We start from the raw sequence: 22,656 nt of genomic DNA, 5'->3' as shown, positions 1-22,656 counted from the left end.
TCATGTTCCTCATAACAGCCAATACAAGGAAGCAATGTATACACTGAATGCAACTAGACATAATTATTTTATTACTAGGAAATATTATTTAGCTTTAATGGTGTCAGAAACAATATCAAAAAGCCGGGCACGCAGACCTCAACATTTGGTGCATAAAACACGGTGATGGTAACCATAGACAGATCTTTTACTTTAATCATGAACAGGTCATTTTGAGTAGAAAATATACATCATACTTCACAAATCATGTAGTTACAAAACATAACAACAACATCGACTATAAAATAGTGTAAATCCACTTGCAAACAGTGCAACTATGCAAGCTCATTAATTAGTTATGCCTGGTGCATGCTGGGAACACCAGTAAAGTAAAAAGTAAATCAAATTTACTTATTTTATTTACCTGTGAAATTTACTCAAATTAGCAAATCAATATGAAAATTATCTCCTTTAGATTACAAACCATCATAAATAATATTTACTTATAAGCCACAGCATTAATCAAATTTTAACATGCTTGAATGGAGTACAGATGTAGAATTTACATACTAGTTTCAATTTCACACTTTAACTTATTCAGTGTTGAAATTTGCCTACTTAATCTTTTCTGCTATATTTATTTCACCACAATTATTATTATTGTATTATTTTCAGTGTGGCTTAACTGTCCAAATACTTTTGAGGCCACTCCATGGGCAAGTGAAACCCTTATTTTACTCAATTGTTAAATAAGCCAACGCCTACCACTGCTATATTAGCCTATATCTAGTCATCACATGAATAGTAGGCAAATTGCATTCACCTCCATTAAATTCATTTGCATTAAAAGGATGCTTATTGCATTGTGTACTTTAGAGCTTAATACTGTATTATTTAGCTTTTATTAAGAGTGAAAGTTTTACTCTGAACAAATAATTGTATAAAACAATCGTTCATCACAAAAAAAAATAAAATAAAAAATAAAGAAATAAAAAAATATTTGCAACCAAATTAAAAAAAAAAAAGTTGTGTAGTTTAGATTACCTTCCTACGAATAAGCAGTCTTAAATTAGTTTCTAATCTTAAATCTATGTCAAATAATTTAATTCCAGATTACATGTTGTCTACTCCAATCATCGAAGCTGTCTACCTACACTATTCGTCGCCGCTCACTTGATGTGCAAATGGTGTGTTACAGTCTTTAACAGTGCGGTATGTGGCAACAGTTCCCATTCTATTCTTCACAGCAACACATCTTCCTCCTACCGCTTCCGTCAGTTAACAGCGCGTCATGACTCTCAACCTTAAGCAGAAAGTTTGTGTTGGCGGCTCAACAATCGATCATGTCTCTAAATCTACAGTGCGTTATTTTTAGTTCTGTGATGGACATCCTCGAACACGAAACTGTAAGTGGGATGGACACCAGAACTATGAATTGTGCCGTTGCTACGAGAATGGAGTGATCGGTTCACGTTCTAAGGTATGTAACATGACGCTACCTTGTGCGCAGTGAAAAGCGTTGTTTTGTATTGTTGAGGCAATTTAAGAAATTGAAACGTGTTTCAACAATAGCCCACTAGCATACTATTTTAATAAGTAAAACTTAGAATTATGTAGCAATGGAGGAATTAGGGGCAGTTCACAACGAATGTGTTTTTGCGCCCGTCAGCGCTGTTTTTCTATTGTCGTTCTAGATAAACGCGCTAGACGGACGTTTTTGATCGTTGCGCCCAGTCTCGCTGTGTTTTCCGCTCTTTTAGACGTTCTGAAAATTTAAAACGTTTTGAAAGACCTGTGTACTATTTGATTCTTTTGCGCAATAACACGTTGGATGTGAACCGCCCTGAAAAGAACAGGAGTGTCTGGTTTTTAACAGTTTAAACAATTTTAACCTGACACACGGCGTCTTAAAATGGTTATAAGATCTAAAAGCCAATGTTTTGGAGAAATAATAATCTCTTTCTCATAGCAGGTGAACGCAGTGATGGAGAGTCCTTCGAAGATTGACAGGCGGCAGGCGTGGGCGCTCAGTAGCAGCCGCAAACTTACGTTTAGAGACACGGAACACCGCAATTCGACAGCACAAGAGCCTCACCGTCATTTCTCCCTCCAAGATGACGTCTTTCTGGATGGTGAGCATCAGGTTAAAGATTAACAGTCAACGTGTGTCAATTGCACTCTATAATGTGGAAAGAAGCTGCATATCTGATTTTCTCTTGCACATGTGAATGCATTAATCTTGCAGTGTGCAAACAGGGACATATTGAGTTTTTATTGGGCTTCACTTTTACGTTTTTTTTTTATTATACAGTGGCTCCAGAGACTTAAATCATGCTTAAAAGGTATTACATTTTTTTAGATAAAAATAGTCAAGTTCACACATAAACTTTGGACTGGTTACACTTAATTTGACAACCAGAAAGTGTAAAAATACATGTTGTCTTAATTTTAAACATGTACATTGGGGTCATTCTATATTCATAGTTTATTTTTTGTTACCAAAACACACACACACACACACACACACACACACACACACACACACACACACACACACACACACACACACACACAGCAATGATCTTTGTGACAAGATGATGGAACATTGGCATACTTTTGCATTGAAATAATAGTGAAATTATACAGTGGATGCTTTGAATCAGGCCACCTCTAAGATCACTAAAATTATAACTCACAGATAAATGACAGTCCACAGAAAGTTGGCGGTTACTAGATAAACTAGATTTCCAAAACAGAAGCTCATTTACACCACTCTCTCTCTCTCTAACACACACAACATAACCATGTGCATCTTCATTTTTTTTTTTTTCCACAGGATGCTCTGCAGGAAAGATTGAAACCTGGCTTCAAGGTTGTGGGTGAGTGTTTGTGTGTCTGTTTGTGATTTCTATGTAAAAGACAGACATGAGGCACATTGTTTGCCAGTTGTAATACAATAAAAGCAAGTAAGTGGAAAACCACACATGTTAGTTGGCTGGTTGAAGTCATCAATGCTCAAAAGATATCAGCAATGCCTAAGACGGACCACAAGGACTACATTTTCTCATAGTATAGCTTCATATGAAAACTGTCATTGCTAAATCTTTTACTAAATTATTTGCTCTATTAATAGATTGCATTCAGGAAGATTCCGTTTTCACACCATCATTTTTTTTAGCACTCTGCAGGTTCAGGAAATAGTGAACAAACTTGACTAATTGTTATTGTTCCCCACAATTTAGCTCCTAAAAGTTTTATAAAAGCCATAAAGAAATTAGATGTATTACAAGAAAAAAGATCAGTGCAAATTAGTTTGAATTATTCAAGCAATTCAAATTTAAACAAATACAGCAGATTAAAAATATGTTAAGTCTTGTTTTCTAGCATTGCCTGTGTTGAATAAAAAAAGTAATGGAATTATATTCTGCAGACCTCCTTGAGCACACCCTATTTGTGTTAAATTCCTCGATCACATACCCAACAAATGGATGATTAACAGTCAACAGAACCTAGGGATGCATGATATATCGGCAGCCGATACTTTATTGACCGATAACTGGGAAAATTGAAATATTATGAATTGCTCCGATAGTGGAATTCCACTAATTTTTGGGGAGATAATTTATTAAGGTTTATTTGCTTGCAGCTGAGAATCTCACGGTGCGCGGCTCTTCTCCTTCAGGCAGGACTCAGGCTGTTTTAAGCAGCAATGCACATGTGTAGAGTTGCAAGCCATTATGTCACTATGAGGATTATTTTAACATCTCTGCACCATATTACATTGTTCTGGGACTGGTTTTAATCAGGATCATCAGCTGTAAGTAACAACATGCCATTTCCCATAAACGAACTTGTCTGTATGTTACTAGGGAGCAATACTTTTCCCTTATTCATAAAACAAAAACAGAATATGGGCAATAGCATATCTTTACTTTCAGCAAAGGATCAAGATTAAAACAAGCCCAAACACAATGCATAGATCTTGAAATTATCCTTACTGAGTGACTTGAGGTTGCTAAAAACACTAGTTTTGAGGTAAACTAAGGCCCTTGTTGTATTTTATGAGTTGAGACTTTACAAATGTTATGACTCATGACTATTCGATCTGTATAATGTTTTAACCAATTCAAATTATGTTTATTGTAATCACATTTCAAGTTGCACCTGTTGGAAGTTAATTATCCTCTCTCTGTTAGTGATTACAGTTTTTCTGAATTGCTAAAACACATTTCATGAAACCTTCACCCATTTTCTCAACTTTAAACACAAAACCAAATCTTCACACTACATTCACAAAACCCTTGACTCTTCTGGCAAAATCAAACAATTGCCTCAAAATATACGGCACGTCAATATATAAACTCTACAGAGCATTCATTAGACACTACATCAAAAACTCCTGAACACAGCATCCAGGGCATGTAGTTACAGAATTATTTATTTTTTACTGTGTACACTGATCATCCACAACATTTAAACCACCTGCTTAATATTTTGTAGTTCCCACCTTGTGCTGTCAAAACAGCACCAACCCGCATCTCAAAATAGCATTCTGAGATGATAGTCTTCTCACCACAATTTTACACAGTGGTTATCTGAGTTACCTTAGACTTTGTCAGTTCAAACCAGTCTGGCCATTCTCTGATGACCTCTCATCAACATGGCGTTTCCATCCGCTGAACTGCCACTCCCTGGATGTTTTTTTTTTGGCACCATTCGGAGTAAATTCTAGAGACTGTTGTGCGTGAAACTCCCAGGAGATCAGCTACCATTTACCAGTTACAGAACAGTTACTCAAACCAGCCCATCTGGCACCAACAATCATTCCACGGTCCAAATGACTGAGATCACATTTCTTCCCCATTCTGATGGTTGATGTGAACATTAGCTGAAGCTCCTGACCTGTATCTGCATGATTTTCAAATAAGCATAAATGTTTATGTAAGCACATTTCTGGTTCATTTTAAATCCACCAAACCTTAAATAGCAGCAGTTAAGATTTTCCAACCTTTTTAATGACACCTATTTTTCGAAGGAGTATTTTTTTAAATTAATAATCGAACAGCAGATTACAAAAACCTTATCCCTTCTGTTTTTATTGGTGCATCCCTTTCAGAACCCACAAGCTCTATGCTTGGCCAAGCCTGCAAAGACAAGCAATATTTCACTTCTTATGGTCTTTGTCTCTTTGACCAGCAGCAGACCATTTAACATTCTATCTGACATTTGTTATTATAAAGGCTACCAGTACATGCTGCTGTGAGATTTCCAAAACGTTCTGCGTGTGCTTGCATTCGTGCACATTTCTATTTTCTATCACTGTATCTTATTGAATGCGTGCAACTCGCCCACGGACCATTGCTGATTCATGTGTGATAAAAGTGAATTTTTATTTGCGATTCCTCTGTCTTTCTTACATTCCCTATTGTGTTTTTTATCTGTAGGAATGAAGCCAGTCCAGCAAAAACCAGACACTTGACAATAGGTAGGATGAGAAAAATAAGTTTTCATTACTCTTCCAGTTTACTTTTCTAACAGAAAGAGACAGTAATGTTTGGTCCAGAGTATTATGTAAGCTCAAAGCCTGCCCTACTCAAATCAGCACAACAATTTTTTTATTTTTTTTTGAGAAGGCAGCTTATCTCGAGGCAAACATTCCCATCTGTTCGGTGTTATTTTCTTGATTTTTACAAACTTTACATTGAAAAATTAATATAAAAGAAAAAAAGTGTTTAATAGATAGATAGAACAGTTAATGGATCAAATAGTGTTTTGCTATATGTCGTAAACATAAAAAAGTTGTAAAATGTATTCTACTGAACTCCACAGCTGCTTTAAGGACAGGTACCAGCTTTGAGGATGATCTGAGTTTGGGTGCAGAAGGTGAGTAAAACAAGAATTATAGTGACTATAACTCAGTTACAATGAGATCGAGATATTGTGTCAAAGGCAGAAAATGTGTGCAAAACAGGTGACAAAAAATAAAATAAAAATCAGGCACATACAATGGAAGTGAATTTGGCTAGTCCACAAACATTAAAATACAGTTTCAAAAGTATAGCCACAAGTGTTAATGGGATTTAAGTGTTATATAATCACTTTTTTACCTTAAATGTATAAAGTTATTTCCAATATTGCAAATTACAATATTACTTGTTGTCATGACGATGTAACACTTGTAAACCTTGTAATCTGATAAAGGGCTTAATCCCTTTTTTTATCACAGTAAAATCATGTCAGCATGTGTAATGGCTTATGGCTATATTTTTGAAACTGTGTATTTTAATGTTTATGGAATGGCCCCATTTACAACTAGTGTAGGTGCCTTATTGTAACCACAATTGTAACTTTTTTGTTTTTTATAAATTAGTCAAAATATTTTTTGTGGTAATCAACATTTTGCCACAAATGCTGTTATATGTGCACTAAACTTGAACCCAGAACATTGCTTTAATGTAAAACTCCATGTCTTTGTATTAAAAAATAAATGGTGTTTAAAAGACTAAAAATGAGAACAAGATATTGTTAAAAAAATCTGCATGATTATTTTAAGCTACAAAAGCTTACACCTGGTATTATTTTTTTAACAGCTTTATATGCTGAGTCAGATGTGCCACAGTTTAGGTAAGAAATACATTGATTTTAAAATGTCTCCTAGTTTTCTCCATTCTTAGCTCTGTGTTATGCACCAGAGAATCCCTCCTTTCATTATGTTTACATGGAATGTTTGTGTATCAACAGAACACCTCAGCAGAAGCTTAACTTGTCATTGTTCAACATGGGTCACAGCATCGCATCCACTGCCCTGTCATCGACTACCAACCGGACTGTTTCCAGGTAAGCACATGGGTAAGACAAAAGACACTGGACAAAATTATACTAATAGTAAAGGGTGCAATAGGCATATCCAAGCTAAAAGCGTGACCGGCACACTGGAAGGTGGTGCCCAATTTTGGGCCTGCAAGAAGCACCACCAGCGACCACTCAAGGTTGATTTGAGCTTATAATAAAGTCAAACTACGAATGGAAATTACAAAGATAAACTTACACTATGCACTGACTTGGCCATCTAGTGTATGAATTTCCAAAGTGATGTATCATCTCAAATGGTACACTAACGGGATTTAGCCTGTTAGCCAACATATTCACACAGAGTGGGATGATAAAGCAAACTCACATTTGCAAGGGTCTGCCTTTACAGAAGTTTCAGTAGTTGCAAAATTCCAAACAAAAAAAAAATGTTGCTATGTAGGGAGTGTCACAACCGTTGAGTGCACGAAGTGTCCAACATTCCGCACTTCGTTATTTCAGTTGCAGAAATACATTATCCGGGTACTCGTAGTACTCTTTAGTTGCGTTTTAAGTTTGAACACCCTACTCAAACTACTTGCACTACAAAATGGCATAGAATAGTGTAGAAGTATTTGAATCTATTCACTCAACAATGAGATACTGTAATAGATATTTTACAATCACTGTGACTCTTACTGACAGGTAGGCCCACACAGAAACTGCACACTTTATTCAAATTTTCTGCACTGATTGTTGAAAAAAAGAAAAGAAAAAAAGAATTGAGGCATGAATTTCAATGTGGTACAGCGTGTTAAATAGACTAAATATAATACACTCTTATTGGTATCTGAATGCATTCTGAAATGTAATAAACAAACAAGAAAGCAAGGACGGGGCATGTGTAGAATGTAGCGAATTACATTCAAACTCTGTGGGTGCATGTTCCCTGCAGGTCTGCCAGATATGTATTTCTGAAGTTATTTCTATCTACACATGTTTTTTTTCCTTTTACCCTTCTTGGCCTCTAACACATTAGTGTGTCTGAGGTTCTCCAGATGCGTGCCGAAGATGCAGAAGACACTCTTTTCCAGCTAGGTTTTGGTTGTGAAGAACCACAGGTGACAGCCCGCATCCCAGTCCGATTCTTAAACTTTCCCTCCCAGCTCAGAGGCATCAACTTTCGCCTATTTCTTGAATCCCAACTCTCCAGGATACGCCAGGAAGACCCCTGCCTTTCATTAGCAAGTAAGAAACAATGTACCAAATATCATAGGCAATTGCAATACTCCTACAACTTTACATATTGCAATACTCTACAAATCAACTCATTGTTGGGTTGTTTGCAGGTCGTTTCCGACAAGTAGAGGCATTGACAGCGATGGCCAATGCCTTCTATTCATTGTACTCTCATGTATCCCGAACACCGCTCCAGAAGCTTGCTCCACCCCAGTTCACCTTCACTTCGCCAATTGTGGAGAGAACCATGTCTCGAACCAGTGTCCGCAGCGAGCCACGTTCTCCTGTTGAAAGGCTTAAAGATACTATCTCCAAAATGTGCTTGTACACTGGATCCCGTGGCTCTGACTCGGTTACTCCAAGCGGTTCACCTCGTAAACGAAACTGCAGTCTCTCAAGTGTAGTTGAGAAAGGTGTGGAGGGTTCAGGGAATGATGATGCAAATAACCAGGGTACAAATCAATGCCTTCAAATGGAAGTAGGTGACTTGGAATCAGACATGGACTGTTATATAAATGGTAAGAAAGATATTGATGAGACATGTGAAACAAAGACTGAAAGAACTGATTCTGAGAGTGTTACAAAAATTATGTCTGAGCCGACAGAGGATTCTAGAGCAATGGAAAGTGTGCACAACCTCAAGAGTACATTACTAGACTGCACACCTTGCCAGGAGCCAAGAAGTGACATAGTCATGGAATCCAAAGGTCGTACTTCACTTTCTGTTAACTTGAAAAGCTCCAGCATTACAGTGGAACCCGTCCCTATTATTAGTCATGATGTCATATCCCCTCAGGTCGTGGAATATGTCAATCAGGCATCTTATCGCTGCCTACAAACAAATAATATAGACGACAAAGACTTACCTTTTGTGCACCAGATGACAAATAAACATTCAATAAGACCATCTAACTCAACTAATTTACCCATCAAAACTGCAGCATCACCAATCTGTATCACACCATTAGATGACCAGGTTGAAACCCTTGGTATTGCACTTGCTGATAATTGTCCCAGTAATCTTTCATCCATGCTCACATCCACCACACAAAAGTCATTATGTCAAATTACAATCACTGGGTGGGAGGACGAACCTACCCTCCCTAACAGAGACATCCAGCAAACGTGTTCATCCAGCATTCACAGATTCTTAAGACCAACAAAACCACTTAACCTGAGCAAGTTCAGCCAATGCCCTAAACAAGCCAACTCGTTTGAGCTGGAGGAGGTATGTTATCTCATCATTTTAAAACCAGAAACATACGTTATGCAAGTATGCGTTGGCAGAAGCTAGTGCTTTTTGTTTTACTGTGGCTGTTTAAATCTCAGTACTCAATGGAGTGATAGTTACCTAGCAGTCTGAGCCATTAAACTGGATGTTAATATTAGGGAAAGTTGCTGTAAATGTACTGACTTAGACCATTTTCTTAAAACTGTTGCTCTGCAATGACAGTAGTTGGCTTGCAAGAGAAACCTCACCTTAGAAGCAGACAGTTTAAACGGACCTGAGCAATGTTCAGAATGCAACGAGCATTTGTTGTGTTATGTACTGTAACGCAACAACGCACAAAATGGAGCTTGTGTAGCTAGAAGCGTCTGCATCCATATACTTGCGTAGAGTATTTTCGGTCTTAATGCATTCTTCCAATGCAGTATTGCATCTTAACAGCAAAAGCATGCCCGCACATTAGACCTCACTGACAGTACTATATTGATTTGCACAAACTCTTCAGAGTTTAGTCCACCCCCAAGCTTCCTCTTAAGCAGTCCTCTTCTGCTAAACAAAATGACTCAAATTCAGCATCATACAGATACAGGCTATGTTTGGATTAGTACACCACTCACTTCTACATTATGAAGTATACTGTATGTACTTCACAGTAAGTTATACAGGGTTCGTACAGCTTTTTATGTGTGAAAGTCAAGCTTTTTTCAAGCATTTTCAAGGTACCTTAATCATCTTTTCAAACACCTCAAAGCTTTAAATATTATCCAATTCTAAATGTTACTTGACAAAAATGCAATGATACAAAAGCATCCTCTGTGATTTCAAACATTGCCCAATCTATAAAAATTAAGGTTTTAAGAATTCCTTAAGACTGGAATCCTTAATATGATTACAACCAAAGTCTTGTATTAACAAACAGATACAGTTGTAAACACTGGTTATCTATAGGGGGGAAAAATCCTGGTTACTGTACTTATTTATTTCCATGTGCAAATTAAAATAAATATCAAATAGATTTGGCTAATTTTAAAGAAAGTTAAAACTAATGTTTTGTCCCCAGCTATTTGAATAAAGGCTAAAAGAAGACTGCTTTAAAAAAATATAAGCTATTCAGTGACAAGATATGAGATGCATGCGGAATCTCACCTCTGACAAGCACATCTGCAGCAGAAATAAATGTAGTATGATCGGAATGTTCTCCCCACACCAGTATAATTACTGCAATTATCAAACTGACTTGAAGAATATTATGTTATTATGAATAATTTGAGTGATTTCAGCTGTTCTGACAGATACATGTAAAGAATAAATGTATACACCCAGGCTGGGGCACACATTCAACAAGGCCTTTGAACATTTAACACTGCTTTTCAAATAGGGTTTCTGCAAATTTAAAATAAAGTTTTCCACTTAATAAGTTAATGGAAGGATAATATTCATCAAATTTGTACATAGCCAATGAATAAACAACAATACTCTATTTACCTAAAATTATACTAAATTAATGTAAAATGTCATGCGGGGACGTCTGTGATAACTTAAAGAGGTTTCATAAGCAAACTGTAATAATATATTACTCTAATATAAAATGATGATTATTGAATGTTAATTTAATTGTTGTGCAACAGTAATATTTCTGTCATAATTTCATTTCATTCACACAGCATTGTCCCTATTAAACCCCTTCAAGCCTTTACTAACGGTAAACGGAAGTTTTTTTTTTTTTTTTTTTAAACACGCTCATTTATAATGTGGTGAAATGCCATCTCCTCCTCTTCTGCACCCCAGTGTGACATAATTGCAAGAAGGTTTTGAATTACATTAAAATAAAGTGATGTAGCACTTTGCGTTCTTAACACATTATAAGAAAAACACATCACGCATTAAAGCAAATCAAACTCCCCGAGACGGGTGGGCGGGCCATTCGTGAACCCCGAGAGAATTGAAAACCGTAGCTGTGCTTGGACCATGTTAATCCAAACTTTAAGTACTGTACATTTATTTAATAAAATTGCAGCCTTTTGGGGAGGTTTAATAAATTGCATTGGGCCATAGTGCGATTTCGATCTTATTTTGATTAATTCAGCCCTAGATTTTACATAATTATCACATACATTGACTTTCTGCCCTACTTAATATTCATGCGATACTACTAATTGTATTACTGATTGTAAATATTCCAAAAGTATATTCAAGTTAACAAAATCTTTGTCTCATCTTATTTCTTAAGAATGGCTTAGTACCAACGTCCACTGATGTCTTTTTTTGTTTTTTGTTCTTTGCACACTTCCCTCGTTGTTGATCGCTCCTCCGCATAGTGATATTTTATGTCTCCCCTTCCATCCAGCTGTCACTGAAATGGCACTCCGGCATGTCGATGGAAGCAAGAGATGCAAGAATTATTTATTTGGCACCAATCCACCACAGTGGAGACGTGCAGAACTTCAGTGTGTGCGCAAAATCAAAACAAGATTCGGAGCGGCCCACTTGCGAGACATCACAAACATAACTGTATAATATCCATTTCAAATTCAAAATAATTTTAGTTTTTTTATAGCCATCAACAACCTAAAGGAAATATTAAGCATTTTCAAGGAACATAGCCTTGAAAGTCTAACTAGGAAAATAAAGCATTTTTTTCACAACTTTCAAGATTGTACGAACCCTGAGTATATATATATAGTACAGCTTCCACAATGAACATTATATAAAGAGCACTACATGGGACACTGCAGTCCATAATACAACGTAATCAACTTAACCCTTTATTTCCAGTGTAAAGAATGAGCCTGAAACAATATCAACTGCAATCTCTTTCTCAACTCATTATCTGACCGGATTGCCAGAAATTATTCACGACCAACTGACGATGCAACTGGCAATATTAAACCTGCAACGTGACTAGGTCTTGTGCAACAACGTAGCATGTTACTTTTCTCATTGCCCACTCAAATGGCCTACTCAAAATTTGTTGGCTATGCTAACTGGGTGCCACTGAATTAAACAAGCAGCATAATAAGGTTATGTGCAACACTGTAGCATATTAATTTGTCATTGCTTTTGGGTTTCAATTCAGGTGCACAGTGCAGAAGAAGAGGAAGCCATTTCATCAGAACTCTGCTCCACAGTCTCATTGTCTGTTTCAACACAGCAACATAAATGTGAGTAACATGAGAACAGGATTAGTCTTCATGAGGCAAAATCCAGTCCCTGATTTGACTAGTTATTATACAGAAGTCAGTCAAACATTATTTTAAATGAATATTATTCAGCAATGCCTGACAGTTTAAACATGCAGAGGCTGATAATCACCCAAATAGTATCACTAAAATAATCAAACTCATACTTACAAATTCACAAAAACAAGTATGTGTTAATGTGGTGAGAGAGAGAGAGGTGTTTTGCAGAACTGCCAAGTATATTCGCACTGTAAAATGCCAGAATTGAGGGCAGCTGATCTTGTCTACTTTATCACTAAAACAACCATACAGGAAGCAACTTGAAAATCTGCATACCAACAGTTTTTGCTCCAAGGAACGCTAAAAACAAAAATGTGGTTCTCGTAACTCAAACTCATTTTTCTTTATCAGCTTCCCCCTTGCGAGGTGACAGCTTCCAATCAGATAGCAGTGGATATGCTGAGGAGGATGTGCAGCATTCCCCCCTCCATCACGGAGAAAACTTGAAAACAACAGTAAAACCAGTGAAGATGCATCAGTTTTCTCATGCTCACCAGGACTAAAACTGTGATTGAAATTACACTATGTTGATATCTATAAAGCACAAAGACTTTATTTCAGCTTTAGTATTTATGTTCTGGGGACTTTTAGAATCTGTGATATTTTATTGAGAAAAATAGTTTCCAGCAGATGGTGACATACCACAAGCTCCCTTGCATGAAGCTTCCTAACATGAAACAGTGTGTAAATCAACTTGATTTGATGATTTTATCCATCAGGAATTTGAATTGTGAAAAGTTCTCTCCATGACAGAGGGTTGGAGGGGAGGGCTTGAAAAATAGGTGAGATTGGTGACATCAGGTGAAAAGTCATTTCAGAGTTATTACATTATGATGAAAGATTACAAAGACAAACATTTCTTTATTTGGAAAAACATCCCAAGAATGTGTATTAAGAAAGTAAATATGGTCTGTTTTGATTTCATGTTGACTTTAAATTGTAAACCAACAGCTGTACCGCTTGAGTGATACACATTGTGAACGTCTTGCTTTCAACGCGCTTTTCAATCTTATTCTTAAGAAAAAATTAACAGCAGTAGAAATTGCCATATGTTAATAAATGATTAATTTGAATTGTGGTGTAGTAATTGTCAAATGATCTTTGGATGACCCCAAAACTGGGGAATTACTAAGATTCCAATATACAGATTTGTACTAAAGATTAACACCCCTTTGCTGATCTAAGCAGCTGCTGTCATTGAAGATAAGGTTCTGTAAATTGCATCAACAGTATTTGCTAAATAGCAAATTACTAACTCAAGACAAAATAACAACTGGTCTCAATACTTTGCAAATATTAAAAGTTTATTGTTTTAGATAAAATACCAAACACTATAATGCACACATTTGCTACAAATGACATCTATAGTCACATATTATTATGTTGCTATTGGTTTTATATACTGTAGATGTAGATGAAAAATGAACATTATAGCAAGTTTAATTTGGTCAGTCCTACTTCTCAGATGAATTGTGATTAAGCCTGGGAGGATAGAAGCACTTTAACAGAGGTAGATATGATTGGAACACTAATTGTCTTCCCCACATTAAAAAAGGACATTATGGTTTTAATGTCCGAGAAAATAGACGTATTAATTTTAAGAGGGTTAATCAACGTTACGGAATAACATCCATCATTAAAATAATAAAAACTTATGACAAAGTTCAAATGTGAGATAAAAAAAAGAATGTTTTGGTCACACGCACATCAACTGTTGTGGGTTCAATTCATAAATTCCACAGAGCAGAGATTCTATAAGATGGCACAATTTAAAATGAGGGACAAAAAAAAAACAAAAAACACGGCAAAGTTCTGGACAACTAGTTAGTTATTGGTGGTGAAATAAAATAACAATTGCAAATAAAAATTCTATATGAACTATTTTACCTGATGGGACACTTGTGAACATTAGAACCTTTAGTTTAAAATCATTAGTGTTCCCAGCCTTTCTTTGGAGGTGGTGAGGAAAGAGGGTACATTGTGGACCCTTTTGGTGTGATATTCATGGGTCAAATTAGAAAGGCACCCAGTTCCACCTCCAAATAGGTTCACAATTTGTAGCTGTGAGGTCTACTGCACAGAAGCCGAGAAGACCAACCAATCAGCCCTCAATTCACAGAACTGGGGCAGAAGAGGTAAGCTTAAAATTCATCAGTTTTTCTGATGTTGCCATGGAGAGCAAATGGGGAAAAGTTACAGGTGAAGTGTTACAATGCCTTACTTTCCCCCTGCCATGATCTTGAGGTACTGGAGTGCATTGTGTGCAGCGCTGGCACGGGCCGCATCCAAGGTGGAGGCGAATCCGTGGCAGACAGTTATGGGTTGTGTAGACACCTCTACCAGACACTGATACAGGCCTCTCAAACTGAGCTCATCTGGACATCAAGAAATGTACACACAAAAACAAATATCAAAATACAAATGCATGCATTTGACAACATCATCCCTAGAGGTTTATATGCAAGCAAAATCATAGTCTTAAAACACTTCAGTTAAGTTATTCATTTTAAGAATGTGATATGTCAGAATAATAGTAGAGAGAATTATTTATTTCAGCTTTAATTTATATCATCACATTCCCAGTGAGTCAGAAGTTTACAAACACTTTGTTAGTTTTTGGTAGACTTGCCTTTACATTGTTTAAGTTGGGACAAACGTAGCCTTCCACAAGCTTCTCGCTATAAGTTGCTGGAATTTTGCCGCATTTCGAGTCAGGTTTGTACGCACACACTTCTTCAGTTCTGCCCAGAAATGTAGAGTACAACTCTGGAGGTATGCTTGGGGTCATTGTCCATTTTGAAGACCCATTTGCGACCAAGCTTTAAATTCCTGGCTGATGTCTTGAAGTTGCTTCAATATATCCATAATTTTCCTTCCTTATGATGCCATCTATTTTGTGAATTACGCCAGTCCTTCCTGCATCAAAGCACCCCCACAACATGATGACCCCCTCCTCACTGCCCACACTCATGGTTCATGGTTGGGATAGTGTTTTTCGGCTTGCCAGCCTCACCCTTTTTCTTCCAAACATAACGATGGTCATTATGGCCAAACAGTTCATTTTTGTTTCATTAGACCAGAGGACATTTCTCCAAAAAGTAAAATTTTTATCCCCATGCAAACTGTAGTCTGGCTTTTTTATGACAGTTTTGGAGCAATTGCTTCTTCATTGCGGAGAAGCCTTTCAGGTTATGTCAATATAGACTTTGTTTTGCTGTGGATATAGATACTTCTATAGATAGTCTACCTGTTTCTCCAGCATCTTCACAAGGTCTTTTGCGGTTGTTCTGGGATTGATTTGCCCTTTTGTACCAAACTACATTCATCTAAAGGAGACAGAATGCGTCTCCTTCCTAAGCGGTATGTTGGCTTTCTACAGATTTGGGAAATTTCTCCCAAGGATGAACCAAACTTGTGGAAGTCCACAATTGTTTCTGAGTTCTAGGCTGATTTCTATTGATTTACCCATTATATCAAGCAAAGAGGTATGGAGTTTGAAGGTAGGCCTTAAAATACTTCCACAGGTACACCTCCAATTCAGAACAACACCTATCAGTAGCTCTATGGCTAATTGTCTAAAAGGCTTGACATCAATTTCTGGAATTTTTTAAGCTGCTTAAAGGCACAGGTAACTTAGTGTATGTAAACTTCTGACCCACTGGAATTGTGATAGTCAATTAAAATCTGTTAGTAAACAGTTGTTGGAAAAATGTCTCATGTCATGCACAAAGTAGATGTCCTAAACGACTTGCCAAAACTATAGTTTGATAAAATTAAATCTGTGAAGTGGTTAAAATATTTGTTTTAAAGACTTCAACCTAAGTGTATGTAATCTTCAAATGTACATGCATTCACTTCAAAAATCCAAACAAAAGTTCAGTTTAAGGCTGCAAAGAAGTTTGGACCACTAAACATGTTTGTCAGACATGGGACAATGGTAATCAGTGCATAGATTAAAAATGTATTTTGTTTAATTTTATTTTAACATTGTTGGCAGTGATTAGATGATGCTGGCCATTACTGTGAATCAGAAATAATTATGCTGATTTCTGATGTTATGTCTGTAGAGTTGCAAATCAAAAATGGAAAATGCACACAGCAGTCACGCTCATGTCTCAGGAGGTTAAGAATGTGTTCGGTCTAAATGGTTCCTATGGATGCTCCAATATCTTTATTTTTTTAAGGGATAAGACTACTGATTTCTTGTACCAATCATTTCAACTTTGTCATTAGAAGCAATATGCAAACTCTGTTCATTGTCACGGTTAATGGAAGGTACCATAGCTGTTGTAAAAAAGCACAAAAAAATATTCATTTTAAAATTAATGTTTGTAAAGGACCTTAACTTGCTAAGTGTGTCCACACATTAATATAAATTCAGCAGAGCGACAACATTAAAAAAATTGTGCCCTGGCAAATGATGTTGCAGCTCTAAACATGCTATAGGTGTTTAAATCCAATGTGTTTTCGACAGCCTGCAGTTTGTAATCAATGTCTATGCAATCTAATACTTTTGCCGTTATAGTTTTACAAATGAGATTACAGTGGGCTGTTTAAGGGCACATTCAGGTGTGCTCTGTTAAAAACCTTTGGCTGATGTTTCCTACAGGATATTCCATTACTGGATTGTATTTTTTGATTATTTACATAAGGAGAATATTTAGTAGAATCTATGCATCTCTACACTACCTGATGTAGCTTGCAAATTATTAAAGTTTTTTTTAGGTCATGTCTCACCTATGTCCAGGTAGTTGACGTCAAAGTGCTGCTCCTCAGAGAGTTCGTGAAGGAGAGAACAGAAATTTGAGTCGGGCTGGCCCAGACTACGACAACGCAACTGCAGGATTTTCTCCCCGGCCGAGTTCCGCAGAGAGTCCCACGTACAGCAAAGACCTTTAGATTTGCCTGCCTCTTGTCTGCCACCCATGTGCTGTTAGGAAGGGTTGTCATTACAATATATAAAAAATTATAATAATTTTAACCAGACAACTTCTCAAAACTAGACTTAGACTCAGTTCCCATAAAAATGAGTGCCTGTCTTACCACACTAAAGGTATCATCTTCTGCTTCAGCCTCATGGCTGCTACGCATGTCCACTGGTACATCATGAATACGAGAGAACATCTTAGCTGCTGCATTTCTCTTCGCAAGCTTTTTAGATGTACCACTACCTAAAGCAGCAGCCAAAAAAAAAGGTATTCAGTCTCTCTCAATGCATATTTAAAATTTAAACAGCAATAATATGAAGATATACCTATTTCAACAAATCTCTCCACCCTACAGGTCATTGTGAACTCTTTGCGGTGTGCAGGCCCAGATTCTTGAGTGACTGTGTACTCTGGTAAACGCCAGCCTTTCTGCACTACTAGTTCCTGTGGGATTTACAAACCAGAGTTGGCATTTTCATTTTTCCAGGCATAAAATTAGCCATGAGCTTCAAAGCTACATCAAAAGAAGCACTTATGTTTTCTCAAAAACTAAACCAAGCAAGCTATTTCTCACCTGCAAAGCTCCAACTGGATTACACTCTGCTTGCTGTGTGGAACTAGATGATTTTATCTCTGACTGGTAACTAAAACACATGAAAGAAAAACCTCTGTTTTTGCCTCCATTTTGAGTCTCCCAACATCTTCACAAATTTCTACTGTATACATCATCTGATGCATTCTAATTAGACAATTTTTAAAGAAATATCCAGGGTTCAATAGAAGTGAAGCTCAATCAACAGCATTTGCGGCATAATGTTGATTACCACAAAAATTAACTTCGACTCATCCCTTTTCTGTAAAAAAAAAAAAGCAAATTAAGTGAGGCAATTTATCATACTAATATCATGCTTACGCTTATTGATTGAGCTTAACGTGTAGTGAACCTAGAATATTCCTTTAAGAGTACATTTAAAGGTGTTAAAGGGATAGTTCACCCCCCAAAAAGTCTAACATTTATTCACCCGTATGTTGCTTCAAAACCTGTATGATGTTCTTTCTTTCATGGAACACAAAAGGAGAATGTTAGTCTCATTCACATTAACCTTCATTCTATATTTTATTTTGTATTTTTTTTACACACAATGCAAGTAAATGGTGGCTGAGACAATCAGTCCCTAACATCTCATTTTGTGTTCCACGGAACAATGAAAATCATTAGGATTGGAACAGCAACATTTTTTGGGTGAACAGTTCCTTTAAATGTTGTGCCAACTGAGTTGTTTTGGAATAATACTGAAACCTAGTGGCATACATGCAGGATTGCACAAAACCAAATGCTTTCAGTCTCTGATGGGTAGAAACATGCTGCTTGCAGTCAACCATGATTAATTTATTCCATGAACAAAAGTGTCCAATAAAAAGGCAGGTTACAGAATGTGAGTTGCACTTGGCAGGTTTTTTGCTGAATGCACCTTTAACTCTTTCCCCGCCAAACACGGAATTTTCCGGGTTTCCGTGTTTTAGGTGTTATACGGTAAGGAAGACCCCTCCGCATGTTTTGAAAGAGTACGCAACTCTTTGATCAAAGAAACAGACTGTGATCGTCTCAAACATGAAGAAATGGAGTATTGAGAAGCTCAAAATATCAGACATAAACATGCCTTTTTCTCAGCTTTTTGTCTGAAATGTTGTTTTTTGACAAAACCGACCTCTGTTCAAGTCGCAATAAAAAAAGAACAAATGAAGATAAAATAAAATCGTTTTTTTTTGCCTAAAAGCAGAGGCTCAGATCTTTATTGTGATATATAGCATCTTCACATATTCATGGAAGAAAATAATCTGCGGGCCATTAAATTTTAGCGAAAATCGTCAAAAACCCTGGCGGTGGCTGGCAACTTCTTTTTAAAAACGCTGGCGGGGAAAGAGTTAAGAACTGTTTGTTCAAATTAAGCACTATTGTTTCTTACCATTCTGCCTCCGTATCAAACCCAGTAAACCTCTCCCCCTCTATCCCGTTTCCTCCAGTCTCTTCCAGCATTCCTTTGAGCATCTTGAGGGCGGCCTCTGCGGCTTTGTGCTTGGCAGCTTTCTTACTGGGGCCTTGGCCGGTGCAGCTGATATCTCCCACAGACACACAAAATGAGAAGTTGGGCTGGTGGGCCTGACCCTCTGCCTTCAGCAGGTCGTACACTGGGGTTTTGCCTATCCGCGTTCCATATTCCTGCAGCAGACTGATGGGTGTCTTTCCAGGGTTCACAGCCAGCATTTGCTCAATGCTGTGGAAAGAAACACAAAGTAACATGAGGAGAGGGATTTTTTTTTACATTATAGTGACCTCGAGGATGTTCACCCATGTGACTCTACCCTCCATAGCAACCGGGCCAATTTGGTTGCTTAGGAGACGTGGCTGGAGTCACTCAGCACACACCCTGAATTCGAACTCGCGACTCCAGGTGTGGTAGTCAGCGTCAATCCTTGCTGAGCTAACCAGGCCCCCAAGGAGAAGGATTTCTAAAAGATTCTGATTGTGACAGTTTCTCAGGCTAAACAAGCAGGCAGTGATGCCACCTTATTTTAAACAATGACAGTCCAATCTGAAAGTGCTTAAAAGGAAAAGTTCCCCAAAAATGTCAATTATGACTTCATTTAGTCACCCTCATGTTGTCATGTATGTTATGTTGTCAAGAGCAATATGTTAATCTTAGTCACCTCAGACCTTCATTGCATCTGTTTTTCCCCGTAGATTTAAAAGTGACTGATCGCTCTTACTAATATATTTAGTGTTCCACAGAAGAAATTAAGTCATACAGGTTTGGAACAACACAAAGGTGAGTAAATGATAAACAAATTTTCATTTTCGAGTGAACTGTTCATTTAACAAAGTATCAAATTTTTGTGCCATGGCACTGAATGATTACCATATTCATGTACTATTGTATTTACACGGTACTTACAAGTATTTGAAAACCATAATAATACCACGATGGTACAATTGTACGGTGTCAAAAAGAGAGGGGGGAAAGCAGTCCATGTTACTTTTTAATGCATTTTATTTATTTTTTGTTAGTGTATGGCAGGCAGGCCAGCACTAATGCTGCCCAAAATGCCATCTAGGTAGGTAGCTCACTACACTGACACACAGCCAATGTCATAAATTGTCAGTCGTTTATCTTCGGTTACCAAGTGTATTTTAAATGGCAATATGTAAAATAATTTGCAAAACAATAATAACTGTAAAAAGTGTGTTCGGACCAAACAGATCCATACTTACCTGGTAAACCAAGCGTTTCTCTTGCCGTTATCCGGGCTTTTCTCGTCATTCATCCCCCAATAACAGATCGAGGGCTGACTTGTTTCAGACAGCAGAAACCCCTCGAGGTGACTGTAACCCCTCTGATATCATGCATATGTTTCCGTGCGGGAAGCCTGAAGCACGAAGAGACGGAAAGACCCTCTCTTACCGTCCTGCATCACACTTCACCAGCAAAGGAGCTTCTTCACAGACTGTGATGACGCGTTTCCGTCTTATTTAGCAACGTAAATCTAACAAACAGTTTGATATTATCTTTTTTATATATTGAGTGTAAGTTTATAACATTATTATTTGTCTTATACTACCCTGTAATTCGTTTAAAAAAAAAATATTACCAAAGCTGTCTTCTCCCATTTGACTGTCTTAATCCACCACTCTCTATTTTTTCCTCTTCTGGAAAGTCAGTCAAATGTAATAGTGGACTTTTTTTTATTTTCCACTTGGAGCAAATGGGTAAGTGAAAGTAATATTTGCTGTGATTTTCCATGCTGTCGAAGTTTACCCTGCAATCGTTTACTTCCGCGTTCCAAATCCCGGAGTGTGAAAATACAATATTCTTTAACTGAAATATGGCACTTAAATTTAGAACGTAGTTCGTTAATACTCATAAACTGACCATCAGAATTCAATAACAGACCAACTAATAATATATCAGACTCAAACCACTGTCTAAAATACAGGGAAGGGAATCATTAGCCTAAGCTAAAGAGGTATACTTTAAAACCACTAACCTGTGAAAAAAATTAGAACGTTTTCATCTGGATATAGATTACAATTGCTCTTTTTGTAATTGTGGAAAAATAAACTATGTGAAATTCTCCTTAGCCCTAAATCTATCCTCATTTTTACTTCAATCGAATGAATATAACATTTCAAAAAGAAAAGTGGATGTTATTGTTTTTTTACTAGTAAAATTGTATATTCATCAGAGTAAGTGGAGTGATTTAAAACACAACTTTGTTCATTTCAGCCCTTGCAATTTATTTACAATCTATAACATTTAAAAAAAAAAAAGCCCGAAAACCGAGTCTTTGATAAATGAATACATGTTTGTGATGCCATTTAGTTTTGTTTTAATTATGTTGTGTTTTAATTTGTATTTGTACTGTTTGTGTCGAATGTCTGAAAACTTGTATTGTTTTTTATTAATTATTATTATTATTATTAATAATAATAAAAACCCGGAGAATGAAAAAGGTTCATTATGAACCGGAAGAGCGGTGATCACTTTTCATAATAAAAGTCTTTTAGAGTGAATTAAAATAAATCTTACGAAGCACTTCCTATTTTTATTACTGTAATGCTAAAAACAAAAATAATAATGATATATTTACATAATATAAAGTATATAAAAGTACTCGTTATAGCATTTATTTTGACATTGCTAGATTTATCATCCTAAAGGTAACATTTTGTAGATTCAGATCACAGTTATGTTTTACAGTTTTGTTTCTTACCTTACTGAGAAATCAGTCCCTGGTATTTGTAATGTATTTTTTCACTCATATTTTTGTAATTAAATTATAATTAAATAATAATTGTATTTAAAAAACCCAGTGAGCAAGCTGAAGGCAACTTTGGCAAGAAACACAAAACAAAAATTATTGTTGGTTAATGGAGAAAAAAACATGGGAGAAACCAGACTCACTGTGGGGGCCAGTTCCCTTCTGGCTAACATCATGAGAGGTATAGTATTGATAAATGTTTTATGCTTAAATCTTTACAACTTCTGTTCCTGTCTATTTTTACCATATAAAATAGATTCATCTAAGAAGTGTACTTCATCAAATTGTGATTGAACATGTTTTGCCTAAGAACAGAACTACTGCATCTGAGTTTCAGTAAATTGTAGTTTGTTTGAGGACACAAGGTACACATCTGATCTTTCAGGGATTTGATGAGCTCCAATCAGCCCTATAGTTACAAATCGGACACACCAAA

At 36.7% G+C, this 22,656-nt stretch overlaps 2 protein-coding genes across 3 annotated transcripts; one reads left to right on the top strand and one right to left on the bottom strand.

Moving 5' to 3' along the window:
• Positions 1 to 1,227: 1,227 nt before the first annotated feature.
• On the top strand, positions 1,228 to 13,515 carry tespa1 (thymocyte expressed, positive selection associated 1). Of its 2 annotated transcripts, none has more exons than XM_052130508.1 (11): positions 1,228 to 1,459; positions 1,952 to 2,111; positions 2,816 to 2,858; positions 5,424 to 5,464; positions 5,809 to 5,862; positions 6,570 to 6,603; positions 6,721 to 6,816; positions 7,808 to 8,016; positions 8,118 to 9,235; positions 12,312 to 12,396; positions 12,826 to 13,515. In XM_052130508.1, exons 2-11 carry the CDS (start codon positions 1,964 to 1,966, stop codon positions 12,975 to 12,977), a joined length of 1,980 nt encoding a protein of 659 aa, XP_051986468.1. In that variant the 5' UTR covers positions 1,228 to 1,459; positions 1,952 to 1,963; the 3' UTR covers positions 12,978 to 13,515. The 2 variants fall into 2 exon arrangements, with proteins under 2 accessions (XP_051986468.1, XP_051986466.1); XM_052130506.1 differs by having other exon boundaries at positions 1,949 to 2,111.
• A 254-nt stretch (positions 13,516 to 13,769) lies between these two features.
• LOC127646669 (RISC-loading complex subunit tarbp2-like) lies at positions 13,770 to 21,337 on the bottom strand. The gene is made up of 7 exons (XM_052130469.1): positions 20,674 to 21,337; positions 19,370 to 19,678; positions 17,977 to 18,046; positions 17,729 to 17,846; positions 17,518 to 17,645; positions 17,212 to 17,404; positions 13,770 to 14,849 (listed from the first exon to the last, which is right to left on the bottom strand). Exons 1-7 carry the CDS (start codon positions 20,724 to 20,726, stop codon positions 14,692 to 14,694), a joined length of 1,029 nt encoding a protein of 342 aa, XP_051986429.1. The 5' UTR covers positions 20,727 to 21,337; the 3' UTR covers positions 13,770 to 14,691.
• Between the last annotated feature and the right edge of the window lie 1,319 nt (positions 21,338 to 22,656).

This window comes from Xyrauchen texanus, chromosome 7, assembly GCF_025860055.1.
Source record: "Xyrauchen texanus isolate HMW12.3.18 chromosome 7, RBS_HiC_50CHRs, whole genome shotgun sequence".
NCBI lineage: Eukaryota > Metazoa > Chordata > Actinopteri > Cypriniformes > Catostomidae > Xyrauchen > Xyrauchen texanus.
This window is presented reverse-complemented; position numbering and strand designations above follow the sequence as displayed.